This window comes from Alternaria incomplexa (genome assembly GCF_024043165.1).
Source record: "Alternaria incomplexa strain BMP 0042 chromosome Unknown scaffold_4, whole genome shotgun sequence".
Classification (NCBI taxonomy): Eukaryota; Fungi; Ascomycota; class Dothideomycetes; order Pleosporales; family Pleosporaceae; genus Alternaria; species Alternaria incomplexa.
In genome coordinates, this window is record NW_026249853.1 from 1,590,502 (window position 1) to 1,603,286 (window position 12,785).

The following is a 12,785-nucleotide window of genomic DNA, read 5'->3' on the forward strand; positions in this document are numbered from 1 at the left end:
CTTCGGTTGTCTGATTGAGCACTCGTGGCTGCCGGGCTGGCGAAAGTATGACGTATTCGCATATCTGATCACGTAGTTCACGCGGAAGGCTCATGAGCGACGGCATTGTGCTATCGCGTCGGCCTTGAGGACCAAAGCTGGATATTGGAGAGTGAAGGCTGCCCAGGTGGGTGTTTATGGTGGGCTCGTTATACCGGCGCACGGCTCTTGCCTAAAGGTTGGTGACGTGGGGCGGCTGCCCTGTAATGAGAAGTGGGGCAGCGCAACACTATCCCTTTTTCGATCGCCTGTTAGAAAGGAGTATAGCTTTCACCAGAGAACAGTACACGCTCCTCAATCAAATTGAAATCTGTACTTATTTTGCGCTACCCATGCATCAGCCTCACCGACGCAGCTCTCTGTTGACCCGGAGGAGGCGAAGACCCACCCAATCCGGGACATTTACAGTGTGATAGCAATACGCCGCCAACATCGGAAGCGACACAAAGTAACAGTCTTGTCAAAACTTCTTCTGATCCGACTTCTTCTGCTTCATCGCGTCCGCGATCTTTCCAGCAATGGCATATACACTGGCGCTAAGATGCCCCGAGATCTGAGTCGGGAACACACTCGCATCCACAACCCGGACGTTTTGCGTCCCGTAAACCTTGCCCTCCGTATCTACCACACCGCCCAGCTCCTTACTCATCATTGCGCAAGTACTCACGGGATGCGAGTTGCCGTTCATGGCGCTTGTGATCCAGTCGTCCCAGACTTGGTCCCTCCAATGAGCACCTTGCGGTACCGCTTCGTAACCGGGAGAGACTTCGCCTGCAGCGTCCTCCGCGAGCGGCGAAGTGGCGAAATACTCGCGGATACGAATTGCTGCAGCAGCCTGCACATACATGTCGATAGGCATCTGGAAGAAGTTTGGGTCGATACGTGGTGGTATAGTTGCATCGGCGGATTCGATGTGTATTGAGCCTCGAGAAAGCGGTATTAGGTCCCAAAGCTGCGCAATAATCTGATTTCCTGTTGGGGCCCAGAGAATCTCTATTAAGGGAACATCGCTCTCAGCAGTGAAGACTAGGTCTACTTGGTGTTGCAGAAGCCGTTCCTGAGTCTCGACGGAGATCGTGTCAGGCGCGTAGTCTGCGACAATTGCTGCAGCATAAGTGCTCACATTGGCTCGGAGCTCTTCGACAAGAGCGGGAAGTTCTTCACCAAAGAGATCAGAAGCTGTCAAGAATGTAACGAAGGTAGGATAGCCCGTCCAATTCGTGGACGAGTTGAAGGCCATCCCATGCTGCGGTTGATCTGGCAGGTTGGAGCCGACCGAGTGGAGTGGGTTGACAGTCTTGATACCGAGAGGCTCAAGTATGGCGGGATTACCTACACCTGAGTGCTCAAGGAATGCTGGTGATCGAATGGCGCCAGCTGCGACAATGACCTCCTTGTAGGCACCGATAGTTTTCGTTACATTTCCTGCATCGATCACCTCAACTCCCGAGGCCACCACTTCTGACGCCTCGGATGATTCATCGTTCCAGATGACGCGTGCAGCAGTGGTATTGAAGAAGACCTGGAGATTCGGGCGTGACGCAACAGGGAAGTAGAAGGACCTGGCTCCATCTGCCCTCGTAGGCCCACTCACATTCTGTGTCATAGGCCACACGTCGAAACCGCGCATACTACCGTTGTTCGGTTCCTTATTGTAAGGAATACCCATCGCCTGGGAGGTCTCCGCGAACAATTTGGCGAAGCCTTGACGGACCAGGTATGGGGTGAAGCCAACAGCAAGCTCTCCTTCTGTTCCATGTACGCCGTCCCTGAAGGTCGCACCCTCCTTCGAAAGCTCCTCGCTCGGCTCTGTAAAGCCTTCTTGCTTTAGGTAGTATTCGAGTAGGCTCTCCCAGTTCCAACCTTCGTTTCCAAGCCCTTCCCACCCATCAATTTGCTCTTTCTCCGCGCGGATGTACGTCATTCCATTGACCGTAGTACTGCCTCCCAAAGCCTTGCCTGCCCAGTAGTTCACGCTCCGGTTCCCAGCATACTTCTGAGGTGCCGTCATGTACTTCCAGTCAATGGACGTGCCGATGAAGAGGCCGTACTCCAAGATAGACCTCGGTACATATGAGACATTGGGGTTATCGTAGCCAGAATCTCCGGCTTCGATGATGGCAACAGTGACTTCGGGATCGGCAGACAGTCGGTTCGCGACTAGAAGACCTGCGGGGCCTCCTCCAACTATAACATAGTCATATGTCTCTGGTGCGCATGTAACACGGACGACCTGGGTCAGGACGGTGAGAAGAAGAGACCACGACATTATGGGTCATGGGGATCAGGATGCGGGATTCGTCTTGGATGCGCCGAGCCTGGCATCTCGGTCTATATACCGGATGTGTGTGTGGAGACCCCAACAAAGTAGGCCTCCCAAAATCCCCGCAACGACCGTCCACCTAGTGGGCTTGCTGGGGTTGCATTATGTCATTGGCTCGTTACGTCACTGCCAAGCATGGACCTGCGAGCCTAAGTATGTACCTTCCCGTCATAGAACTTCGATTTCAAGCGTGGTTTTGACACCGATCACGATGGGTTAGGTATATACTACAACATGTTGGAGCTTCCCGTCAACGCGCATGGATACGTGACGCTGTCCCAACCATACATCGACTAAATAGCGCTCTTCCAATGCGACTACAATGCGACATCCCATGGTACCCATGGATTCTACGATGTGAACTTTCTAAGTATCGTCTTCGACAGTTGGCCTAGATGCCGATCTCTTACTTCACTCCGCACATTTGAGACAAAATTCGCTCAAAGGCTCGACAACGATGATTGTAGAATCAGGGATGTGAAGTCCGTTGGTGCGTGATCCAGCACGCTTCTTCCGCACCGAAAATTTCTGTTTCTCGGGATTGCCAGCCATGTCGAGCGTGAAAGGTTGCTCGATCTCAAGAAGCTTACGACACCAGCCAGAGTAAATAGTAAGGTCATGCAGGGAAGGGGTGCAGTTCAAAGTCCCAGTAGATCGAACGGACGCGATATCGAAGGACGCTCCATAGTCTGGACCAAAACTCACGTGGCCTGGAAGCATACTAAGCTCTTGGTAATCCCGCTGGCTTTACAACGGTCGGTAAGGAACAAACGGATCGTCGGGCTGCCGTTATTCTGAACCAGTCTTACGAGCGTGCAATCTCGATGATTGATCGTTGATGCGGGTTGATGCTGGCCCAAAACGCATGAGATATTCCACAATGGGTCATGCCATAGAGTAGCGATTGTCTTTCCACTCTAGTCGGGTTTTGCGGAGGTCCAGAATCCAGCGCAACATTGTTGTGTTTGCCCATTTCGCAAGTCAAACAACGTGGCTTCATGCAGAAGTCCAGGTTTGGGCAGACATAGACAACGCGATAGGGAAGTCAGAGACCATGAGAAGGACCCTTGATAAAGTGCTATGAGTGCAGCCAGGCAGCTGAAATCCAGAGTATTGTTTCCTAGGTTCTTTGCTCCAACGCGGAGTCCACCTGGACTAAGGATAGCTACCGACAAACTGCGAGATTTGCTTTCGCGATGCGACTGATTCCAGCCTTTATGAGTCCTAGGAGATGATTAAAAATTGATCGCTCAGATGCGTAGGGGTGGTGTTGGAGTGATGGTTCATTGCCAAGACACATGTGAACATGCCAGGGAGATGACGGCATCAGCCCTGCGGCTCAGCTTTCCCCTTTTGCGACGCGTCCGGAACACCACTCGGGCACAGCTGCCATTCCAGCAAAGACATCACGAGTGAGCGACTCGGTGACAGCGAATCATTCGGCGATAGAGTCAGCGCAGACTAATCACCCGACGGTCGTGCACCTGTGTTTGGTGTCGCGGCTGTGGAGTTACCGAGGCACATGGCTTCCCCACACGAATGACATGCGCTTCAGCCGGCGCGACGGCCGTAACGTCGCGCGTCCGAGTGTCAGATATCTGCTCGGCTCAAGGCTCCTGTGCAGTTCCCTCTCATACAACAAACTCTAAATCTTTTCTTCGGGCCATCTACAGTCAGGATGCCTTTCAACACGGAGCTGACGAGGGCGCTCGGCATTAGAGGTAACTTCACCAGCACAGCAAACGAGACGGTAGCTGACAGATGTAGTGCCCGTCGTTCAAGGTGGTATGCAATGGGTCGGATACGCCGAACTCGCTTCCGCTGTTAGCAACGCAGGAGGTCTGGGAATAGTACGCCTGGCGCCCATCACGCATCAAACACGTTCTCACGATTGCATAGTTGACCGCCCTTACCCAACCCACACCCGAAGACCTTCGCAAAGAAATCCGCCGATGCCGAACGATGACCAACAAGCCTTTCGGCGTCAACCTGACGCTCCTCCCCGCCATGGTCCCCCCGGACTATGCCGCATACGCCCGCGTCATCATCGAGGAGAAGGTCAACATTGTCGAGACAGCGGGAAACAGCCCAGGGCCGGTGATTAAGCAGCTGAAGGAGGTTGGCACCATCATCTTGCACAAGTGCACCACTATCAGGCACGCACAATCTGCGGTGAAGCTTGGCGTTGACTTCCTGTCCATCGATGGCTTCGAGTGCGCCGGACACGTTGGCGAGACGGACATTACCAACTTCATCTTGCTCAGCAGGGCTAGGCAATCGTTAGGCGGTGTGCCTTTCATCGCCTCTGGAGGTTTCGCCGACGGCCAAGGTCTGGCTGCCGCGCTTTCTCTCGGAGCCTGTGGTATCAACATGGGAACGCGCTTCATGTGCACCATCGAAGCGCCCATCCACCACAACATCAAGCAAGCCATCGTCGACGCGCAAGAGACAGATACCGCACTCGTGCTCCGCCGGTGGAAGAACACATCGCGACTCTTCGCCAACAAGGTGGCGCTGCAGGCCGTTGAGGTCGAGAAGACAAGCCCAACTGGCAAGTTCGAGGAAGTCGCTGAGTTTGTCAGCGGAAAGCGAGGTCGGCAAGTCTTCTTGAACGGAGACCCAGACTTCGGTGTAAGTTTACATGTCCCTTTTCGAGTGCGGTTGACTGACAAACCTAGGTATGGACTGCTGGCCAAGTAATTGGCCTCATCCACGACATCCCCACCAATCAAGAGCTCCTTGACCGTATCGAGCGCGAAGCTGTTGAGACTATGAAGCAGTCGCAATCGCTGTTCGTCGAGGAGGGCGACAAGCCTGTCGCTGACGGTGCGTCCATAAACAAGAAGTCGAATAACCCTCAGGCTGAGGTCTGGGGTATTGGCAAGAGCAAGCTATAGATATGGATAATCTGTGTAGCATTACTCGGTCGGCGCAGGGAGCGTTGTGCATGGAATAGAATTTCGATACCATGAGATCAAGGAGTGTTGAATTGATAGTGATATCGTGAAGAAGTGGGAACGCTTATCAATCTAGAGGGTTGCTTCGTCAAAGGCATAAGCAAACGCGCATCTCTCGCGTTCAAGCCAATAACCACTTCGCCACTGCAGATACCCACGTCTCCATCTTGAGTCACTATGACGTCGAACCTGCACCATCGACTCCAGCTTATGCCATCCTACAAAACTACTTCACGGTCTTGTGTCAAAGCATTGATCAGAGACAGATTGCTCACCACACGAAAAGCTAAATAACGAGACCTCTCATACTTAGTTCCACCGAAGCATACACGCCATGTCTTCCCTGACAGGTCAAGAATCTTCAAACACCCAACCCAAGGACCCCGTCAACCCCAGCGAAGACACAGCCGGCACATTCAAGGGCGACACGAGCGTTCCGTTCAAGACCGGTCAGTCGACCGACCCTGCTGGTTTGAGCGCGTCCGTGGATAAGGTAAGTTCCTGCCTGACACAACACCTCATACCAACCATGCATCATACTAGAAAGATTGTATCCCCAAGGAAGATACTGACAGTCATAGGCTGCACCCGACCAGCAAAACGCCTCAGGCACTTCAGAGCAGCGCCACGGAGAAGATGTAACACAAAACACTAAGCAAGAGTACGAGGGAAGTAGCAGTGTCAGTACCAAAACCGGAAGCGAGAGTTTGATTGACAGTGTGAAGAGGAGCATGCATGAGGGTGGTGAGTCGGATCGGAGTGGAGTGGATATTGGACAGATTCCTGGCGGACGATAGGTTGAAGGACTTAGTAGTACAGTAACAGCATTACAAGACGCTTGGATGTATTCATAATTCAATATCACGATCTTAGCGTTTGATTTGACGACGTTGGAAATCACCATAACCTAGGGGCATGGGCCTCCACTTCAAGATGGAGGTATACCTTGCGGACCCACATTAGCCTCAAAGATAGGCCTAAAGAGACTACATCTGTAATCAAGATCGGACTGCGGCAGCACAGTGACACCGCTTCCCCTCACATCTCCAACATCGCCGAGAACACCCAAGTTCCAATCTCCTTCTACGGCAGTGGCATTCTGGTCCTGATACACTCCACCTGCCACAAAGTCGTAGGCACCAACCAAGACATTACCCTCAGCACCCGTACCAACAGCATTCCATCCAGGTCCGGCATATGGGTTCTTCGCGAACTTGGCCCATGTACTTTGCATAAACTGTGCCAAGGCGTACTCTTGCGTCGTCGTATTAGCAAGGGGGTATGTGCGGAACACGAGAGGGATTTCAGAAGCGTGATACGCTCCGAGCTGGGGAAAAGCTTGCGTGTTGGCGAAAGAGGCGTTGAAGTAGTAGCGCCAGGTGGGGATACCAATAGATGCTGTCGCATTGGCCCATAGTGCTTGTGGACACTGAAATGTGATCTCAGTGACAATCTGTGAGATGACGTCATAGCCGTTGGTCAGACCGTTGCTACCGATTGGGTATGCAGCCTCGATTGCGGGAATGAGTGCTGGTGCGGCTCCGAAGGTCGCTTGCAGGTAGGCAGTAACGTTTGTTTGGCCGACTGAGAAGACGCGGCCTTCTTGGCTGTTTGTACCTCCTAGTACTGGTATATGCGTGATATCGCCGCTTAGGCGTTGTGCTGCTGGGTTTGATACCAAAGTGGTGTTATCAGCGACTGGATTGAACACGAGTGAGTTCTGGTTGATGATGGTTTGCACAGTCGTTGTGTTCGCTGCTCTTACACATGTCAAGTTGCTCCCATATGTCCCCGGGCACCCGAGCGTCGCTGTGAGGTTGTTCCAAGCGGGTATGCTTGATGTTGCAGGAGCTGCGCGATAGCTGTACTGCCCACTTTGTAGGATGGCGGCCCGGAATGGTGGTGAACTCTCTTTTGGGAAGCTGGTCAGGAGCGCATCGATCGAGAAAGCACCCGCGCTCTCGCCGAAGATGGTGACTTTGGATGCATCGCCGCCAAAAGCGTGGATGTTTTGCTGCACCCACTCGAGGGCAAAGCGCTGGTCAAGGAAGCCAAGATTGCGTTCCGCTAGTGGTAGCTCTGGTGAAGCAGGGAAGCCGAATACTGCGAGCTGTTAGGTATGAAACATGTGATTTGGAGTGTCGATAGTCACCTACCGTTCGTTCTGTAGTTCGTCGTCACAACGATGACATCCTCGTATGCTGCGAAACTGCTTCCGTCATATTGTTCTTGACCAGCGTTACCGAACTGCAGTGAGCCACCGTAGATCCAGAACATTACAGCCCTGCCATTGCCGCCCGCGGGAGTCGATGGTGCATAGACATTGAGGTATAAGCAATCCTCCGACTCTTCAGGTGGCGGGTTATTGAAGACAGCCTGCGTGAACTGTGAACTTGACAGCGGGTCTACTCTAATTAGCATACATCAAATCGCTTGCATGGTTCACATACATCGAAATTGTTGGATACATGCTGGTTTGAACTCGGTGGTATTGACTGGCTCTTGGAAGGGTTCTGCAGCTCGCGGTGGAGAGAATCTTTCGGGTGGTGATGCAAAGGGCACACCTAGAAACTGATGCACTGGTCCAAGTGCATGAGGAAGTGAGGTGATCTTCCCAACTATGACACCCGCGTCGACAGTTGCGGTTGGTACATCGTGTCCGGACGCATAGTCTGCCCAGGTTGTCGTCGCGCCGCTGGTTAAGAGCAGAAGACCAATGGAGCCCAATGTAAAAGACGAGAACATGTCGGCGGCACTGTGATTTTACTACCCGTGCACTGGTATGAAAGCAATATCTTGATCTCTTTATACAAGCCTCGTCTTTTCATTGACGCGAAACCGAGGTCAACACTCCCGTCGCAAGCCACCTCCAGCTTGGCGTGCATCGCGCTGTAAGACTTCCACCCAAACAAAATCACTTCTTAGTGCGCGAAGCCGAGGCTTAGGAGCCGTCTCCGCAACTAAAAAGCATAAGAGCGTCATGGCCATCCCGTGTATGCGGTTGCTATTGAGTAAACAGTGCAGCTCGCGCTAATGACGCGTAAAGTTCACTTGTTGTCGTTCGACGGCTGCATATGGCGAGCTGCTGGAGAAGAACAGAAGGTCAAACATTGAACTCAGCAGACAAGATCACACGAAGAAGCGAACCATGAGAGAAAGGAGACGCGAAGATCGTGATGAAGATGCGGGACGCGCAGGTCATTGCGGGGTGCGTCTCGCTTCCGGTCACCCCCGGCTCCCAGTCCCAGCCACCAAGCCTCGCGACAGCCTGCCCATCCATCATCGCTACCTGGAACGCCAATGTTCCTTCATACTAGGCCCCTACGCCGTAACCATCTGAACCACCATCAGGAGCTGCTCAGTTTTGATCCGATTCGGCAAGATTGTCATTACTACGAACTACCGCCGCTAGACGGCTGCGCCTACCCAAAGGATCGTCCGCCGCGCTCTTTGCTCAACATCGTGCCTCACAACTTCTCGATATGTTTCTCACGCGCATTCGCGTGACGGAGGCCGAACAGCAAGCTGAGGGCTCTGTCGCGACCTAGCGGCTCGTCGCTATAGAATATTGTTATCCCAGCAATTACCTTTTGGCCAAGTTGGTCTCGATGCTGCGCAAGTAGCCAAGATACACCTGCGCCGTGTGCTGTACCCAGCAGTGCTATGGCATGGTCACTATTCATGTCCAGATATAGTCCCGACCGCATACAAGCTTGTGACTGGCGAGGTGGAGCGTCGAGAATACTATTGATAATAGCCAAAGTATCTTCGTTCATGATGTTTGCTCTTACGATGAACTTGAGATTACGTATGCCTTCCTGGGTGCGTTGAGAATGGGCCCATTGGTGGAAGGCTATATCGGACCAGTGCTTCAGCGAGGGTAACATGGCGGCCGCCGGCGAGTTCAACCTCTTGGCCTTGTATGTCGGGCTGTAGTTGCAGATTGCTACGAGAATTCCCGCTTCAACGTTGATATCGGACATGAATCTCACGTCGCTCGCGACAAGTGTTTCGCCAGTAATAACATCTCTCGTGTAATCGTCTGTAACATTGATGAAGTGAGAGTTAGAACTTTGATCACCGAGACTGTCCAGCTTTTTCGACAGGTCAGAGATAGATGGAAGCCTTATTGTTCTCTTGTATCCCATTGCTCTTACTTCTTCGGGCGTGAAGCATGGGCTTCGCGTGACAGCAGATTCGCCATGCATCACTTGGAACATCTTCTTGCCTTTGACCATGGCAGTCTTGTAGTCCAGATTACTGATATGTGAGTTTGTCATCGTGGGCATGGCTTGGTGTGAGACGTTATTGGGAAGCAAAGGAAGCGAGTGTCTTTTATACCCGAGGCTGGTGAAATAATGTATTCCATCTCCTACGAATCTTCCGTGGATCAAACACGGTGTAGTTTCATGAATGTTCTACTGTCAGCCTTCTCATCGTTCGCGTAGCCTGACAGATTGCTCGAGCAGCGCTCGCTCTACCCTCATAGCGACTTCCCTCAATCACCTTTCTCGCTGCCTGGTTTCGGAGTAACCACGTCGCGAAGGTGGAACACCAAGCCGGGAACTATTGTCTTGCTATTATGCCAGATTTCACGACAGTCCACCGTTACCTTGTGAACTGTCTTATGGCCCAATTGCCGTTTATGCTGTATGAGCAACCAAGCGACTCCGGCTCCATTCGGTGTCCCTAGAAAAGCGGCTACCTGATCCCGGTTGTCAACGTCGAATGAGTATGAGCCTGAAGCTTTGTGATGGGCTTGTTGTTTGATATGCTGGATGACTGCTTTTGTCTTTTCGTTTGTGATGCTCATTCGCATTACATAACGTAGGTCGGATGAGTCCGTGTTACAGCAGGCCCATTGCAGGCATGCGACATCTGACCAGTACTTCAGGCTAGGGACGTCATCGCCGACGTTATTTTTCTCCGTAGACTTGTGGCCGGCTTGTTCTAGTAGAACGTTCTCGGCATCCGCTTTCGCTTTTCTCCAATCATGCATAGGACTGTACGTGTTCATGGCTGCAATCGTACCACCGGAAGTGTTGATGACTGAGTCGAAGCGTATCTGCATCTCAAGTCCTTCTTGTAGCGATTCTTCTATTGGTGCAACGCCGTGGTGTTCATGTGAAACAGGGATATTACTTGAAGTATTGATTCCAAGGTCCTCCAACAGTCGCGCCAGAATTTTGGAATCGTCCCTGGAGGACCGCTCAACCCAATTGTTCTCCAAGAGATCTTCGTATTTGAGGTATTCGCTTTCAGTTGGCGTATCTGTGTTTTTGAGTAAATTACCGAGCTCACCAAAGCTAGCTTCCAGCATCTGAAACAGCAATAGACCTTTCTTGTAAGCCGCCTCATAATGCGTTGCCGGGCTGACTGAGGTTGTCATCGGAGAGGATGATAGTTATCAAAGTGTCGCAGGCGGTTCGCGGTAGTACTAAGTATGTTGCTATCCAGATGCATTTATGAATTCCTTGAGGGAAGACGTGGAGCGTCACGCGCATCGTCAACAAACGCTATGACGCGAAGCAGCTGACATGTAGCCTAAACTGTTCCACCCTTTGTCTAATTCGCTCAATGTAAAGTGAATGCAGATACAATCTTCCTACCTGACCCCCACTCTACACAATCCAAAACAGCAAAGTCGGCCATCTAAACAAATCATCCTTCTTTGCCGCATGAAACAAAGTCACCTTCTCAATATTCTTCTCTCCAAACGCCTCACTATGTTGAATAAGCATCCAAGCGACACCACAACCATTCGGCGTCCCTAAGATCGCCTTCCCTTCTTCAGTGTCCATTCCGAACGTGATACCAGGCCACATCTCGTATGTAAACGTAACATGGTTACTGATAATCTTATTGAGCACCAGAGACGTCTCAGCATTCTGAATCTGAACGCGGAAGACGTAGTTGAGCGGGATCGGCCGTATAGGTGGTTCGGGGAAAGAAGAAAGGTATTGTAGAAACGCTACGTCTGACCAGTATCGCAGTGACGGTAGTTCTATGGCTTCTTCTTCCCCTTCGTCATCGAACTTCGCTGCATGTGCGGGACTAAGATTACTGTCTGCGATCAAGACACCAGAGTGTGGGTTGCTGACTTGAGAAAAGTAGCCATGTGTTATCTGATAGCTCGTTAGAACGTGCTCACTTCAAAGCTCCCGCGGAACGTACTGTATCGTCTTCTGTCGCTTCTGCTCCGTCGCGGTCATGCACATGATGTGTTCTGATATTCTCTCCGCCATCATACACCATTTGGTCGCTGACACCCAGATCGTAGAGCGCGTCGGCAATACAGTCGATTTCAAAGAATTTGTCTTGAGGCTTTAGAAGATAGCCATGTTGGGCTAGTTCTTGTACCTCCTCATATGCGCTTTGAACTTGTGTCTTATCCTTCGCGGCCAGGATCTGGAGCAGCCTAGTACCCTTCACGACGGCGGCCTCGTAGTCTTGATCTATCGTCAATTTTGTCATGGTAGGGACCTATTCGTGGATGAAGGAAGGGAATGTTCCAAGAGAAAGGTGAGAGAAGAGAACAGGGTTATGGAATCACTCCCCCACTTGAGAGTCAAATAACAGTGTTTGCTCGACCGAGCTTTACTTCACTCACAGCGTCACACGAACGCAGATCATTCGCTACTCCACAGCTCCTGACCGCACTGCTAGCTTGTTGCGCCTACAGCATACCTCCGCCCCATGTTTGGCTATCCCGTGTCACTTTTCCTCCCCCGCTTTACCCTGCTCGCCATCTTCCTTCGCACCTTTAACACCGTCAGGCCCAGTACTCCATCCAAGCACAACACAAGGACGCGGAAAACTAACCAAACATACTGCCCCCACCACCGCCCATCCTCCCTCCCCTCTGCGCCTCCCTAACCAACCACTCCCTCAAAAAGTCCTTATTCCGCATCTCCTCGGGCCGCGTCAACCTCGTATCAAATTGCGCCTCCTGTCTTGAAAACGCCAATAGCGTCGGCATACTACTGATGCGGTATTTTATAGGCAAATCCTCAATCAACGTGCTGTCCATCAACACTTCCACAAAGCCCAGTCCGCCTTCCCGCTCCCCAATCTTTTCTTCTTCGATGAGTTGGCGGATGAGCGGCTTGATGGCTTGGCAGGTCTGACACCACGTTGCGGTCCATAATGTTATTAGGGAGCGGTTGTCGGATGCGTTGAGGAGTGTGAGTGTGTGCAGGTCATTGGGTTGGCGAATGGGGTCGAAGATGCGGTTGGTGTGCGAGCGCGACGTGGGGTTTAGGAGGGAGAAGGCGCGTTTCGAGGTATTGGGCAAGGCATTGAGGCGGATAGCGGAAAGGAGGGTTGGTCGTATCATTTTGGCGGGTTGTGGGGTTGTGTTAGGTGTGGTAGGTTGAGATGGTGGAGGTTTGGGGTTCGTGGATCGCGACGCGTGAAGGTTTTGGGGCTACGTCATCGGTTGCTGGGCGCTTGGGTCCACATCTCAT

The 12,785-nt window shown here is 52.0% G+C and overlaps 4 protein-coding genes across 4 annotated transcripts; 2 read left to right on the plus strand and 2 right to left on the minus strand.

Moving 5' to 3' along the window:
- Window positions 1–499: 499 nt before the first annotated feature.
- J4E90_003756 (uncharacterized protein) lies at window positions 500–2,308 on the minus strand (the record flags this gene model as incomplete). Its single annotated transcript, XM_051433323.1, has 1 exon — window positions 500–2,308. The coding sequence occupies one exon, from the start codon at window positions 2,306–2,308 to the stop codon at window positions 500–502; it is 1,809 nt and encodes a 602-aa protein (XP_051293221.1).
- Window positions 2,309–4,040: 1,732 nt separating this feature from the next.
- Window positions 4,041–5,259, plus strand: J4E90_003757 (uncharacterized protein; the record flags this gene model as incomplete). The annotated part of the gene is made up of 4 exons (XM_051433324.1): window positions 4,041–4,083; window positions 4,130–4,212; window positions 4,262–4,993; window positions 5,041–5,259. The coding sequence occupies 4 exons, from the start codon at window positions 4,041–4,043 to the stop codon at window positions 5,257–5,259; spliced, it is 1,077 nt and encodes a 358-aa protein (XP_051293222.1).
- Window positions 5,260–5,653: 394 nt separating this feature from the next.
- Window positions 5,654–6,116, plus strand: J4E90_003758 (uncharacterized protein; the record flags this gene model as incomplete). The annotated part of the gene is made up of 2 exons (XM_051433325.1): window positions 5,654–5,812; window positions 5,901–6,116. The coding sequence occupies 2 exons, from the start codon at window positions 5,654–5,656 to the stop codon at window positions 6,114–6,116; spliced, it is 375 nt and encodes a 124-aa protein (XP_051293223.1).
- Window positions 6,117–6,247: 131 nt separating this feature from the next.
- J4E90_003759 (uncharacterized protein) lies at window positions 6,248–12,655 on the minus strand (the record flags this gene model as incomplete). The annotated part of the gene is made up of 9 exons (XM_051433326.1): window positions 6,248–7,422; window positions 7,476–7,724; window positions 7,770–8,074; window positions 8,907–8,980; window positions 9,111–9,579; window positions 10,209–10,691; window positions 11,143–11,444; window positions 11,494–11,774; window positions 12,142–12,655. 9 exons carry the CDS (start codon window positions 12,653–12,655, stop codon window positions 6,248–6,250), a joined length of 3,852 nt encoding a protein of 1,283 aa, XP_051293224.1.
- Between the last annotated feature and the right edge of the window lie 130 nt (window positions 12,656–12,785).